The sequence below is a fragment of the Scyliorhinus canicula genome, chromosome 1 (assembly GCF_902713615.1).
Source record: "Scyliorhinus canicula chromosome 1, sScyCan1.1, whole genome shotgun sequence".
NCBI classification, from domain to species: Eukaryota; Metazoa; Chordata; class Chondrichthyes; order Carcharhiniformes; family Scyliorhinidae; genus Scyliorhinus; species Scyliorhinus canicula.
Genome location: NC_052146.1, coordinates 82399989 through 82413956, shown reverse-complemented (window position 1 = coordinate 82413956; position 13968 = coordinate 82399989). Strand labels below are relative to the sequence as shown.

Genomic DNA, 13968 nt, shown 5'->3' with positions numbered 1-13968 from the left:
AAAGTTCCAGAGATGTAGAGGAAAGGATTGCAAAGATGATTCTGGATAGGAGCAAAAGTAACAGGGTAGTTGTTATGGGGGACTTTAACTTTCCAAATTTTGACTGGAAACACTATAGTTCGAGTACTTTAGATGGGTCCGGTTTTGTCCAATGTGTGCAGGAGGGTTTCCTGATGCAGTATGTAGATAGGCCAACAAGAGGCGAGGTCGTATTGGATTTGGTACTGGGTAATGAACCAGGACAGGTGTTAGATTTGGAGGTAGGTGAGCACTTTGGTGATAGTGACCACAATTTGATTATGTTTACTTTAGCGATGGAAAGGGATAGGTATACACCGCAGGGCAATAGTTATAGCTGGGGTAAAGGCAATTATGAAGTGATGAGGCAAGACTTAGGATGCATCGGCTGGAGAGGAAAACTGCAGGGGATGGACACAATGGAAATGTGGAGCATGTTCAAGGAACAGCTACTGCGTGTCCTTGATAAGTATGTACCTGTTAGGCAGGGAGGAAGTCATCGAGCGAGGAAACCATGGGTTACTAAAGCAGTTGAAACACTTGTCAAGAGGAAGAAGGAGGCTTATGTGAAGATGAGACGTGATGGTTCAGTTGGGTCGCTTGAGAGTTACAAGTTAGCTAGGAAGGCTCTAAAGAGAGAGCTAAGAAGAGCCAAGCGAGGACATGAGAAGTCTTTGGCAGGTAGGATCAAGGATAACCCTAAAGCTTTCTATAGGTATGTCAGGAATAAAAGAATGACTAAGGTAAGAGTAGGGCCAGTCAAGGACAGTAGTGGGAAGTTGTGCGTGGAGTCCGAGGAGATAGGAGAGGTGCTAAATGAGTTATTTTTCGTCTGTATTCACACAGGAAAAAGACAAAGTTGTTGAGGAGAATACGGAGATACAGGCTACTAGACTAGAAGGGCTTGAGGTTCATAAGGAGGAGGAGTTAGCGATTCTGGAAAGTGTGAAAATAGATAAGTCCCCTGGGCCGGATAGGATTTATCCTAGGATACTCTGGGAAGCTAGGGAGGAGATTGCTGAGCCTTTGGCTTTGATCTTTAAGTCATCTTTGTCTACAGGAATAGTGCCAGAAGACTGGAGGATAGCAAATGTTGTCCCCTTGTTCAAGAAGGGGAGTAGTGATAACCCCAATAACTATAGACCAGTGAGCCTTACTTCTGTTGTGGGAAAAGTCTTGGAAAGGTTTATAAGAGATAGGATGTATAATCATCTGGAAAGGAATAATTTGATTAGAGATAGTCAACATGGTTTTGTGAAGGGTAGGTCATGCCTCACAAACCTCATTGAGTTCTTCGAGAAGGTGACCAAACAGGTGGATGAGGGTAAAGCAGCTCATGTGGTGTATATGGATTTCAGTAAAGCGTTTGATAAGGTTCCCCACGGTAGGCTATTGCAGAAAATACAGAGGCATGGGATTCAGGGTGATTTAGCAGTTTGGATCAGAAATTGGCTAGCTGATAGAAGACAAAGGGTGGTGGTTGATGGGAAATGTTCTGACTGGTGTCCAGTTACTAGTGGTGTACCACAAGGATCTGTTTTGGGGCCGCTGCTGTTTGTCATTTTTATAAATGACCTGGAGGAGGATGTAGAAGGATGGGTGAGTACATTTGCAGATGACACTAAAGTCGGTGGAGTTGTGGACAGTGTAGAAGGATGTTACAAGTTACAGAGGGACATAGATAAGCTGCAGAGCTGGGCTGACAGGTGGCAAATGGAGTTTAATGCAGAAAAGTGTGAGGTGATTCATTTTGGAAGGAATAACAGGAAGACTGAGTACTGGGCTAATGGTAAGATTCTTGGTAGTGTGGACGAGCAGAGAGATCTCGGTGTCCATGTCCATAGATCCCTGAAAGTTGCCACCCAGGTTCAGAGGGTTGTTAAGAAGGCGTACGGTGTGTTCGCTTTTATTGGTAGAGGAATTGAGTTTCGGAGTCATGAGGTCATGTTGCAGTTGTACAAAACTCTGGTGCGGCCGCATTTGGAGTATTGCCTGCAGTTCTGGTCGCCACATTATAGGAACAATGTGGAAGCTTTGGAAAGGGTACAGAGGAGATTTACAAGGATGTTGCCTGGTATGGAGGGAAGATCATATGAGGAAAGGCTGAAGGACTTGAGGCTGTTTTCGTTAGATTGAAGAAGGTTAAGAGGTGACTTAATTGAGGCATACAAGATGATCAGAGGATTAGATAGGGTGGACATTGAGAGCCTTTTTCCTCAGATGGTGATGTCCAGCACGAGGGGACATAGCTTTAAATTGAGGGGAGATAGATATAGGACAGATGTCAGAGGTAGGTTCTTTACTCAGAGAGTAGTAAGGGCGTGGAATGCCCTGCCTGCAACAGTAGTGGACTCGCCAACACTAAACACATTCAAATGGTCATTGAATAGGCATATAGACGATAAGGGAATAGTGTAGAGGGACTTTAGAGGGGTTTCACAGGACGGCGCAACATCGAGGGCCGAAGGGCCTGTACTGCGCTGTTATGTTCTATGTTCTAAGAGTCACTAGAGTGAGCATTAGTTCTGTAGAGAGAGTGTCTGGGGAATTAATAATAGAAAATAAGGAAATAGCAATGCACTGAATAGATATTATGTGTCTGTCTTCAGTGTGAAAGACACAAATAACATTCCAGAAATAATTGTGAATCAAGAGGTGAAAGGGAGGGAGAAACTTAAAATAATTTCAATTACCAGGGAAAGGGTACTGAGAAAATTATTAGAACTAAGAACTAAAGATTAACAAGTCCCCAGTTCTTGATGGTCATCGTCCTAGGCTCTTAACTGCTGAGATAGTAGATGTATTGGTTTTACATTTCCAGAATTCCCTAGATTCAGGAAAGGTCACATCAGATTGGAAAATAGTAAATGTAACTCCTCTATTTAAGAAAGGTGGGTAACAGAAAGCAGGAACTACAGGCCAGTTAGCTTAACATCTGCTATAAGTAAAATGGTGGAACCTATTATTAAGGAGGTTATAGTGGTGCACTTAGAAAATCTTCATTCATTCAAGCAGAGTCATCATGGCTTTGTGAAAGAGAAATCATACCTGACTAATTTATTGAAGTTCTTCGAGGAAGTAACAAGCAAGGGTTTTGTGAAAGGGAAATCAGAGGCAGTGTTCTCCGCTCCCCAGCCATGTGTTTCTTGGCGGTGCGCTGTTTGCTGGTGGGGGGGATCACTCTTTCTGGCGCTTGTCAATGGGATTTCCCATTGAGGCCACCCCATGCCGCCGGGAAACTGGAGTGTGCTGCCAGCGGGAAAAATGATTCCCAACGGCCGAGAGAATTCTGGCCCAGCTTTTACTGATTTATTGGGGTTTTTTGAAGGAGTCATGTGTGCTGTGGATAAAGGGGAACCGGTGGATGTACTGTATTTAGATTTCCAGAAGACAATTGATAAGGTGCCACATAAAAGGAGAGTGCGGAAAATAAAATCTCATGGTATAGGGGATAATATTTTGGCATGGATAAAAGATTGGCCAGCTAACAGGAAACAGAATGGGCATAAATGAGTAATTTTCTGGATGACAGGATGTGAAGGGCGGTGTGCCGCAGGGATCAGTGCTGAGGCCTCTGCTTTTTACAATTTATATGGAAGACTTGGATGAAGGGACCGAAGGTATGGTTGCTAAATTTGCTTTTGACACAAAGATATGTGGAAAAGTAACTTATGAATAAGACATAACGAGGCTACAACGGGACATAGCTAGGTTAAGAAAGTGAACAGATATCTGGCAAATGGAGTATAAAGTGGGCAAATGTGAAATGGTCCATTTTGGTAGGAAGAATAAAAAAGAAAATTATCGAGGCAGCACGGTGGCACAGTGGTAAGCATTGCTGCCTACGGCGCTGAGGACCCGGGTTCGAATCCCGGCCCTGGGTCACTGTCCGTATGGAGTTTGCACATTTTCCCCGTGTCTGCATGGGTTTCGCCCCCACAACCCAAAAGATGTGCAGGATAGGTGGATTGGCCATGCTAAATTGCCCCTTAATTGGAAAAATTAATTGGGTACTCTAAATTTAAAAAAAAGAAAATTATCATCTAAAAGGTGAGAGATTGCAGAGCTCTGAGATGCAATGCGTTCTGCATGAATCACAAAAGGCTGGTGTATATGTGCAGCAAGTAATTAGGAAAGCTAATGGAATGTTGTTGTTTATTGTGAGGGGAATTGATCACAAAAATAGGAGGTTATGCTTCAGTTGTACAGGGCATTGGTGAGACCACATCTGGAGTACTGTGTACTGTATTGATCCCCTTATTTAAGGAAAGATGTATTTGAAGCAGCTCAGAGGAGGTTTACTAGACTATACTAGGGATGGACTAGGGTTGTCTTGTGAAGAAAAGTTGGACAAGTCAGACTTGTATCTACCAGAGATTAGAACAGTAGGAGGCGACTTGATTGAAAAATACAAGATCTTGAGGGGTCTTGACAGGGTGGATGGAGAGGATGTTTCCTCTTGCCGGCGAATCTGGAACTAGGGGGTCACTATTTAAAATTAAGGGGTCGCTCATTAGAGATGAGGAAAAATATGTTTTCTCAGAGGGTCGTGAGTCTCTGGAACTCTCTTCCTCAAAAGGCGGCGGTAGCATCATCTTTGAATATTTTTAAGGCAGAGCTAGATAGATTCCTGATTAACAAGGAAGTGAAAGGTTATCAGGAATTTGGGTTAGGCAGGGATGTTGGGTTGAGGTTACAGTCAGATAAGCGATGATCTTGTTGAATGGACGAACAGGCTTGAAGAGACGAGCGGCCTCTTCCTGCTCATAATTTGTATGTCTGTATATTCGTAAAGATAAAGGGGAACCTGTAGATGGGATGTACTTGGATTTCCAAAAGACATTTGACAGCATGCCACATCAAATGTTATTGCAAAAGACAAGAGCTCATGGTGTAGGGGGTTACATATTAGCAAGGATAGATGATTGGTTAGCTACAGAAAACAGTGCAGGCCCAAATGAGTCATTTTAGGGTTGGCAAGATATAACCAGTGGAGTGCCACAGGGACCATTACTGGGACCTCAACTGTTTAACATTTATATCAATGACTTGGATAAAAGAACTGAATGTGTGGTTATTTGTTGATGATACAAAAACAGGTAAGAAAATAAGTTGTGAAGAGGACAGAGTCTGCAAAAGGACATGGGTAGATTTATTGAATGAGCAAACATTTGACAGATGGAGTGTAGCGTGGGAAAATGCAAACTTGTTCACTTTGGCAGGAAGAGTATAAAAGCAGAAAATTATTTAAATGGTGGGAGACTGCAGAACTTTGTGGTTCAGAGGAATCTGGCACATAGGATTCCTGGTACGTGAATCGTAAAAAATATAATGTGCAGCTACAATGATATCATCATTACAGGTGCAATGATGTAATTTATTGCAAGGAGAACGGAATGTAAATAGGGAGATTGCTGAGATCACATCCAGAGTATGCATATGGTTTTGGTCTCTGTTACAACCCGCACAAGACCTAGGGGGTCGGAGCAATTAGTCTCTTCGTGAGTCTCAAGGAAACTAATGATTGAGATCTGTATTAAGTCGGCTAGGTATGGAATTGACCGAGCAGACTGGGATTTGATGTATATTGTAAATATTTTCCTATACTCTTAGATTTTTGATTGACAAGGGAGTCAATCTAACTAGGCCTTAAACATATTAATTGATCCAGTTGCAATAAACCAAGTTTTCTTTTGACCATCTCGATTTGGACTTGTTTGTGGCCAACTAAAGTCTCCTTATTTAAGAAAGGATATAATTGCATTAGAAGCAGTTCAGGGAAGGTACGCCTGACTGCTTCCTGTGATGAAGGTTTTTTGAGGAAAGGCTGGGCCTGTATCCATTAGAGTTTAAAACAATGAGAGGTGATCTTACTGAAATATGAAATCCTGAGGGGACTTGACAGGGTGGATGCTGAGAAAGTGTTTCCCCTTGTGGGAGAAACTAGAACGAGAGGTCACCGTTTAAAAATAAGAGAAAAATAAGAGGTCTCCTATTTAAGAAAGAGATGAAAATATTTTTTTTTCTCTGAGTGTTGTTACTTTGTGGAATACTCCTCCCCTGAGAGCACTGGAGGCTGGATCAATTAATATGTTTAAGGCCTAGTTAGATTGACTCCCTTGTCAATCAAAAATCTAAGAGTATAGGAAAGTAGCAGCCACAATCAGATCAGCCATGGTCTCATCAAATGATGGAGCAGGCTCAAAGGACTGACTAATTCCTATCTTTGAGACCAGTTGAACTGACCAATCAAGCTTTGCAATTTCTCAGATAGATATAAGATCATCTTTTGGTGATGACTTTGCATGATTAACTCAGATGGAAGTAATGCTGTCTAAATAGGGTTGTTGATTTGAAATCATACAAGTCCTACTCTGTTTAATATCTAATCAAATATATTTAAAAGCCTACAAGCTGGTCATCCATTCTTAAATTTTACCATTATCCAAATGACAACACGTTACACAAATTCTGCATGACCACCCATAAGCAATCATCAACATGCATCATGAAGATGCCTGAAAGTTTCCTCTTAAAATGCCAATAAAACCTGGTGGGATCTATCTTTGTTGAACATAACCTTTTTGTAAGGTTTGAGTTTTGAGGTATAAAAGCCTTCGCATTAAAATAAACTGAGGTCCGAATTTTAAATTTCTAATACTAGGTTAATTTCTAACACAGATGTGCTGGACCTACAAGATACGAATAACTAGTATTTAAGAATCAAACAGAATTTATTAAGCAAATTTTTATTAAGCAAGGTTAGGTGGGATTATGGGGATAGGGTGGGGGTGTAGACCCTGATAGTGTTCTTTCAGAGGTTTGGTGCAGACTTAATTGGCCAAATGGCCTCCTTCTGCACTGTAGGGATTCTATCATCCCCCCCCCCCACTATTATGATCACACAATCACCTATACGTACCCTCATTATTATCACCCTGTACACGCCCACATTATTATTACAGTCCCCTATACACCTCTCCATTATTATCACACAGTTCCCTGTACACCCCCCCCCATAAGTATCGCACAGTACCTTGTACACACCCACCTTATTATCACACAGTTCCCGGTATACACACACTCACACACACACACACACACCCACACACACACGCACACCCCCCCCCCCCCCCCCCCCCCCCATTATTATCACATAGAGTCTGGTATAGCCCATCATTATTTTCACACAGTTCCTGGTACACTCCCCATTATTATCACATAGTCCCTGGTACGCTCCCCATTATTATCACATAGTCCCTGGTACGTTCCACATTATTATCACATAGTCCCTGGTACGCTCCCCATTATTATCACATTGTCCCTGGTACGTTCCCCATTATTATCACATAGTCCCTGGTACGCTCCCCATTATTATCTCATAGTCCCTGGTACGCGCCCCATTATTATCACATAGTCCCTGGTACACTCCCCATTATTATTACATAGTCCCTGGTACACCCCACCATTATTATCACACGGTCCTCTGTACGCACCCCCATAATTATTGCACAGTACCTTGTATACCCCCCCATTATTATCACATAATCTCCTGAACCCACCTCCATTATTATCAGACAGTCCCCTCTACACACATTATTATCGCACCCCCATTATTAATATGATATAATCTTTATTAGTGTCACAAGTAGGCTTGCATTAACACTGCAATTAAGATACTGTGAAAATCCCCTAGTTGCCACACTATGACACCTGTTCGGGTACGCTGAAGGAGAATTCAGAACGTCCAATTCACCTAACAAGCACGTCTTTCAGTACTTGTGGGAGGAAACCGGAGGAAACCCACGCAGACACGGGGGAGAACGTGCAGACTCCACACAGACAGTGCCCCAAGCCGGTAATCAAACCCCGGTCCCTGGTGCTGGGAAGCTAACCACTGTGCTACTGATTATCATGGTCTCCACGAGCTGGTGCATCGCTGACCCCTGCTGCTTTGATTGTTGTAGGTTTTGTACAGTGGCTGCTGGAGCTGAGTATCACCTCTCTGTTACCCAGTTTGAACTACCAGAGGAAGAAGACTGCGTTACTGCTGATGGAGGCACTGCTTGAGACCTGCACAGACAGTTGGAGCCCGACCAAGAGAAAGGGACAGCCACCTGGTAAGGATCTGGATTACATTTTGTCAGTTGAGTGATGGGAACTTACTCCGTTTCTGCTGAGTAAAACTTAGCACCTTCAGGAAGTGAGTACTCTCATTTGTTCTTGTGCTCAGCATGCTGCTGGGTGTCATTTCAATGTATCTTAAAGCTAAGGGTCTCAGTAGGTGCTTTCTGTTTGTATACTGTCTGCAGATCCCTTAAATGTCAAATTCATGATTCACCTCAATTTGGTTCCGTCTCTTAACAGATCTTGCGAACTCTCTAAACCAGAGTTTCCCATGAGCCTGTAACCTGGGATTAGATATTTACACTCTGCCTGCTGTAACCGCTCTGCCTTCCTCGTTCAGGCTCCTTGTTCAGCTGGTTGGTATCAGATTCTCCAATGTCACATGCAGATTTACTCAATTCCTGTCCCAGACCACTATCTCGGGCAGAACCAGACCTTTCACAAACTCACCGTCCTATTTCACCAGCAGCATATTGTTTAAATGGAGAGAGATTGAAGAAGTCTATGGTATAGAGGGATCTGGGAGTTCTGGTACATGAATTACCAAACATTAGTATTCAGGTACAGCACGTGGTTAAGAAGGCAAATGGAAAGTTGGGTGTTTGTTCCAAGGGCAATCGAGTATAAAAGTAGGGAATGTTGTTACAGGGTGTTGGTGAGACCACATCTGGAGTATCGTTTACAATTTTGTTGTCTTACTTGAGAAGGGATATAATTGCATTCAAAGTAGTTCAGAGACTGATCCCTGGGATGAAGGGGTTATCTTTTGAGGGAAGGTGAAACAGGTTGGGTTTGTATCCAGTGGAATTTTGCAGAATGAGAGGTGACCTTATTGATTCTGAGAAGATTTGACTGGGTTGATGCTGAGAGCATGTTTTCACTTGTGGCAGAGACCAGGGTGGCACAGTGGAACATTCGTAATAAAGCGGATGGACTAATCGTGCAAATAGACGTAAACGGGTTTGGTCTTATTTATGGGGAGAAGGCAGGTGAATGGGGATGAGAAAAACATCAGCCATGATTGAACGGCGGAGCAGACTCGATGGGCTGAGTGGCCTAATTCTGCTCCAATGCCTTATGATTTAATTGGGATTGTGGGGACATGGCTGCAGGGTGAACAGGGATAGGAACTGAATGTCCAGAGGTATTCAGTATTTGGGAAGGACAGGCATAAAGGAAAAGATGGTAGGGTTGCATTATTGGTTAAAGAGGAAATTAATGTATTAGTGAGTAAGGATATTAGCTCTGACAAGGTGGAATCTGTATGGATAGAGCTGAGAAACAACGGGGGCAAAAAAACATTAGTGGGCATCGTACATATACCCCCAAACTGCAATGGTGATGTTGGGAATGGCTTTAAACAGGAAATTAGAGTCACATATGATAAGGGGACATCTGTAATTATGGGTGATTTTAGTCTGCATATAGATTGGGCAAATCAAATTAGTCGCAATACTGTAGAGGAGGAATTCTTGGAGAGTATATGGGACGGTTTTCTGGACCAATACGTTGAGGAACCAACTAGAGAACAGGCCATCCTTGACTGGGTACTGTGTAATGAGAACGGAATCATTGGCGATCTAGTTGTGCGAGGGTCCTTGGGGATGAGCGACCATAATATGATAGAATTTTTCATCAAGGTGGAGAGTGAAGTAATTGATTCTGAGTCTAGAGTCCTGAATCTTAATAAAGGAAACTACAATGATATGAGGCGTGAGTTGGCTTTGATCGATTGGGGAACATTACTTAAAGGGATGACAGTGGATAAACAATGGCAAACATTCAAGGAGTGCATGGGGGTACTGCAACAATTGTTTATTCCTGTCTTACACAAAAGTAAAATGGGAAAGGTGGCCAATCCATGGCTTACAAGGGAAATTAGGGATAGTATTTGATCCAAGGAAGTCACATACAAATTGGCCAAGAAAAACAACAGGTCTGAGGATTGGGAGCAGTTAGAATTCAGCAAAGAGGGACCAAGGGATTGATAAAGAATGGGAAAATAGAGTACGAGAATAAGTTTGCCGGGAACCATGCTTTGGTTCTGTCTTCGCAAATAAGGACACAAATCAGATACCAGAACTGTTGGGGAACGCAGGGTTTAGTGAGAGGAAGAAACTGAAGGAGATCAATATTAGTAGAGAAATTGTGTTAGGGAAATTGATGGGATTGAAGGCTGATAATTTCCCAGGGCCTAATAATCTACATCCCAAAGTACTTTAGGAAATGGCTCTAGAAGTAGTGGATGCATTGGTCGGCATCTTCGAGCATTCTACAGACTCGGAACAGTTCCTGCAGATTTGAGGGTATTTAAAAAAGGCGGTAGAGAAAAAAAACAGGGAATTATAGACCAGTAAGCCTGACGTTGGTAGTGGGGAAAATTCTAGAATCCACTTTCAAAGATTTTATGGCTGCCCACTTAAAAAACAGGGGCAGGACATCCAGTGGAGCCATGGAGTGAGCAGTTACTCATTTGGTGTCGCCTGCTCAAGGCGATATTTTTTGGTCTTTTCCCCGCCCGAAAGGTGAAGTTTTTGATGGCAAGAGGTGCAGGAGTGCCTGTGGAAGGTGTTGCTCCTCTGGTGTGACTGGTGGATGGATCTACAAACTAGAGATGGGGTAAGAAAAAAAAGAGCTGCTGGAACAGGAGAGTCTTCGTGGTGCGCCACAGGATGACTTGGCAGAGGGCAAGGGGGTTGTTCTGCCCACCCAGTAGTCAAAGGAGCCGCTAGTGGAGTTTCTGAATGCAAAGTTCAGCCAGCAGCGGGAGGAGGCCCTGGAAGACCTGGCCAAAGTGGTGGAACCGATTAAATCGGGGATCATGAGAGTGGAACAGAGGCTGGAGTCCTAGGGCCAAGCGATCCAAAAAAATGGAGGAGGCGGTGGGGGAGCATGAGGAGCAGTTGGTCGTGTTGGTGGCTGAGGTGCGGGTGATGCAGGGGACCCCAAAAGAGGCTGAACGAGAAGGTGGAGGATCTGGAGAATTGCTCCAGAAGACAAAACTTGAGGATCGTGGGGATGCCCGAAGGCATAGAAGGTGCAGAGGCCGGCACATACGTGACCAAAATGTTGGAGAAGCTGATCGGGGAAGGGGGCCCTTTGACCGGACCTGGAGGTCGACCGAGTGCACAGGGCGCTGATGAGGAGGCCGCAAATGGGAGAGCCGCCAAGGGCGATGGTGATGCGGTTGCACTGCTTTCTGGATAAAGAGAAGATCCTCTGATGGGCGAGGCAGAAGAGGATGTGTACCTGGGAAAGGAACGGACTGCGGGTGTACCAGAATTGGCGAAGAGGAGGGTCGGGTTTAACTGGGTCAAGACTGCCCTTTTTAAGAATGGACATTGAACTTTGGAAGAGTTTTGCATGTGTTTTGTTTGTTTGTTTTCTGAAAAACCTTTTCCCTTTGAAGTGTTTCCTTTGTTTTGATGGTGAGGTGTTTGGAGGACAGGCTATTCTTGGGGCAACATCGAGGGTGAGTTCTCGTTTTTGCTGCTCTTTAGGGGAGTATGGATGGTGGGGAAGGGATTTGGGGGGGCACGGAGGTTGGAGGCCTTGGGTGGGGACCACTATGCAAGCTGGGCAGGCCAGTTAACGGGAGTGCAGTGGGGGGTTGTCAAGAGGTAGACGTGGGAGTGGGGGGGATAGAGTTGATGTTTCATTGCGGGGAGGGTTGCTGACAAGGATGTGGTTGATGTGACACAGTTGGAAAAGGATCAATGATAGTGACATCCGAGGTGGACCTGGAGGGTCATAGAATCATAGAATTTACAGTGCAGAAGTAGGCCATTCGGCCCATGGAGTCTGGATCAGCCCTTGGAAAGAGCATCCCACTTAAGTCAACACCTCCACCCTATCTTGGTAACCCAGTAACCCCCACCTAACCTTTTGGACACAAATGGGCAAGTTAGCATGGCCAATCCACTTACCTGCACACTGTGGGAGGAAACCCACACAGACACAGAGAGAAAGTGCAAACCCCACAGAGACAGCCACCTGAGGCCAGAATTGAATTTGTGACCATGGCACAGTGAGGGTGCAGAGCTAACCACTGTGCCGCCCCTCCCGTTATATGGGCTGGATGGTGGCCCCAAAAGGGGTATGGTTGATCGGCAGGGGCCGGGGGCGAGGAGCCCCGCCGGACTAGCCTGGTCATGTGGAACATGAGAGTGCTGAATGAGCAGTCGCTGAATGAGCGGTCCAACGGTCCCGTGTGTTCGCCCACCTGTGGAATCTGAAGGCGGCATTTTGCAGGACACGCATTTAAAGATAGGGGACCAGACAAGGTTGAGGAACTGATGGGTGGGGCAGGTTTTCCATTCGGGACTAGTTATGAAGATGGGGGGGGGGGGGGGGGCGGCGGTGCTGGTGAATAGGCGGGTGGCATTTGAGGTGGGGAATATTGTGGCAGACCCGGAGTGGGGGATATGTTGTGATATGAGTGAGAAGCTGGAGAGGTTGCCGGTGGTCCTGGTAAACCCTTGTGCCCCAAACTGGGATGATGTAGATTTTTAGGTGGGGGGAGGCGATCATGGGGGCATGTGTGGATTTGTGAGTGGTCCGGCGTGGGGCCCAGCGCCCGCAGTGGAAGTTGGATGTGGGGCTGTTGGCAGATGAAGAGGTTTGCGAGCGGGTGAGGGTACATGGAGCTAAATGATACCGAGGAGGTCACAGCCACCACGCTGCGAGAGGCGGTCAAGGCAGTGGTTATGGGGAGTCTATCTCAATTTAGAGGGCTGGAGGGGCAGTTTCTGAATACGGTGAGAAGGCGTTTACGATGCTGGCCCACCAGTTGAGGAAGCAAGAGGCGGCGAGGGACATTGGCAAAGTAAAGGATGATATGGGTAAGTTAGTGTTGGATCCGGATGGGGTGAACGGCGTGTTTGAGGTATTTTATGTGAGTTATATGAGTTGGAGCCCCCAGTCGGGGGGGGAGGGGGGAGGTAATTCTGCAATTCCTGGACGGGTTGGAGTTTCTGAAGGTAGAGGAGGAGTTGGTGCAGGTCCCCAATCGGGTTGAGAGAGGTGATGGAGAGCATGAGGCTAGCAGGCAAGGCCCAGGGTCTGGACGGATTTCCGGTGGAGTTTTACAAAAACATTAGGGGGGATCTGGGGTCACTGCTGCTGAGGGCATATAACGAGGCTCGGGAGAGGGGAGAACTCCCCCCTACACTGTTGCAGGATTCCATCTCCCTGAAGGACTAGGATCCAGAGCATTGTGGGTAGTACCGCCCGATACCGTTATTGAACGTAGACGCCAAGTTGTTGCCGAAGATGTTGGCTTCGCGAATCGAGGACTACGTTGCGGGGGTGATGGGCAAGGATCAAATTGGTTTCGTAAAAGGAAGGCAGATGTCGGCGAATGTAAGGATGATGCCTTCTGAGGGGCAGGAGGTGCAGGTGGTGGTGACGATTGCGGAGAAGGCGTTCGACCGGGTGGAGTGGGAATATCTATGGGAGGTGCGGGCGCAGTTTGAGTTTGGGCAGGGGTTTGTGGACTGGGTCCGGTTGCTATACAAGGCACCGGTCAAGTGTGCGGATGAACCGAGTGGGTTTGGGATATTTTGGGTTGCATCGATGGACGAGCCGGGTGCCCGCTCTCCCCATTGCTCTTTGCTTTGGCGATTAGAGCCACTGGGAATGGCACTTAGAGCGTCGGGGATTGGAGAGGGATAGGGGGGGTGAAGGGAGACAAGTATAGGGTCTCACTGTACGCGGACGACTTGCTGTTATACATTTCGGACCCACTGGGCGGGATTGGTGGCATTATGGGGATTTTGGAGGAATTTGGCTGGTTCTCTGGGTACAAGTTGAATATGGGAAAGA

General features: G+C 45.6%; 1 protein-coding gene across 7 annotated transcripts in view; it reads left to right on the top strand.

Moving 5' to 3' along the window:
* si:ch211-225b11.4 (thyroid adenoma-associated protein homolog) overlaps positions 1 to 13968 on the top strand; it is a 188859-nt gene that overhangs the window by 62104 nt on the left and 112787 nt on the right. For all 7 annotated transcript variants that reach the window (XR_005460320.1, XR_005460324.1, XR_005460317.1 and 4 more), the window contains exon 12: positions 7986 to 8138. Coding sequence is in view for 1 of the 7 variants with exons in the window: in XM_038794198.1 (XP_038650126.1) it covers positions 7986 to 8138 (153 nt within the window). In the remaining 6 variants the exon portion in view is untranslated. The remainder of the gene's footprint in view (positions 1 to 7985; positions 8139 to 13968) is intronic.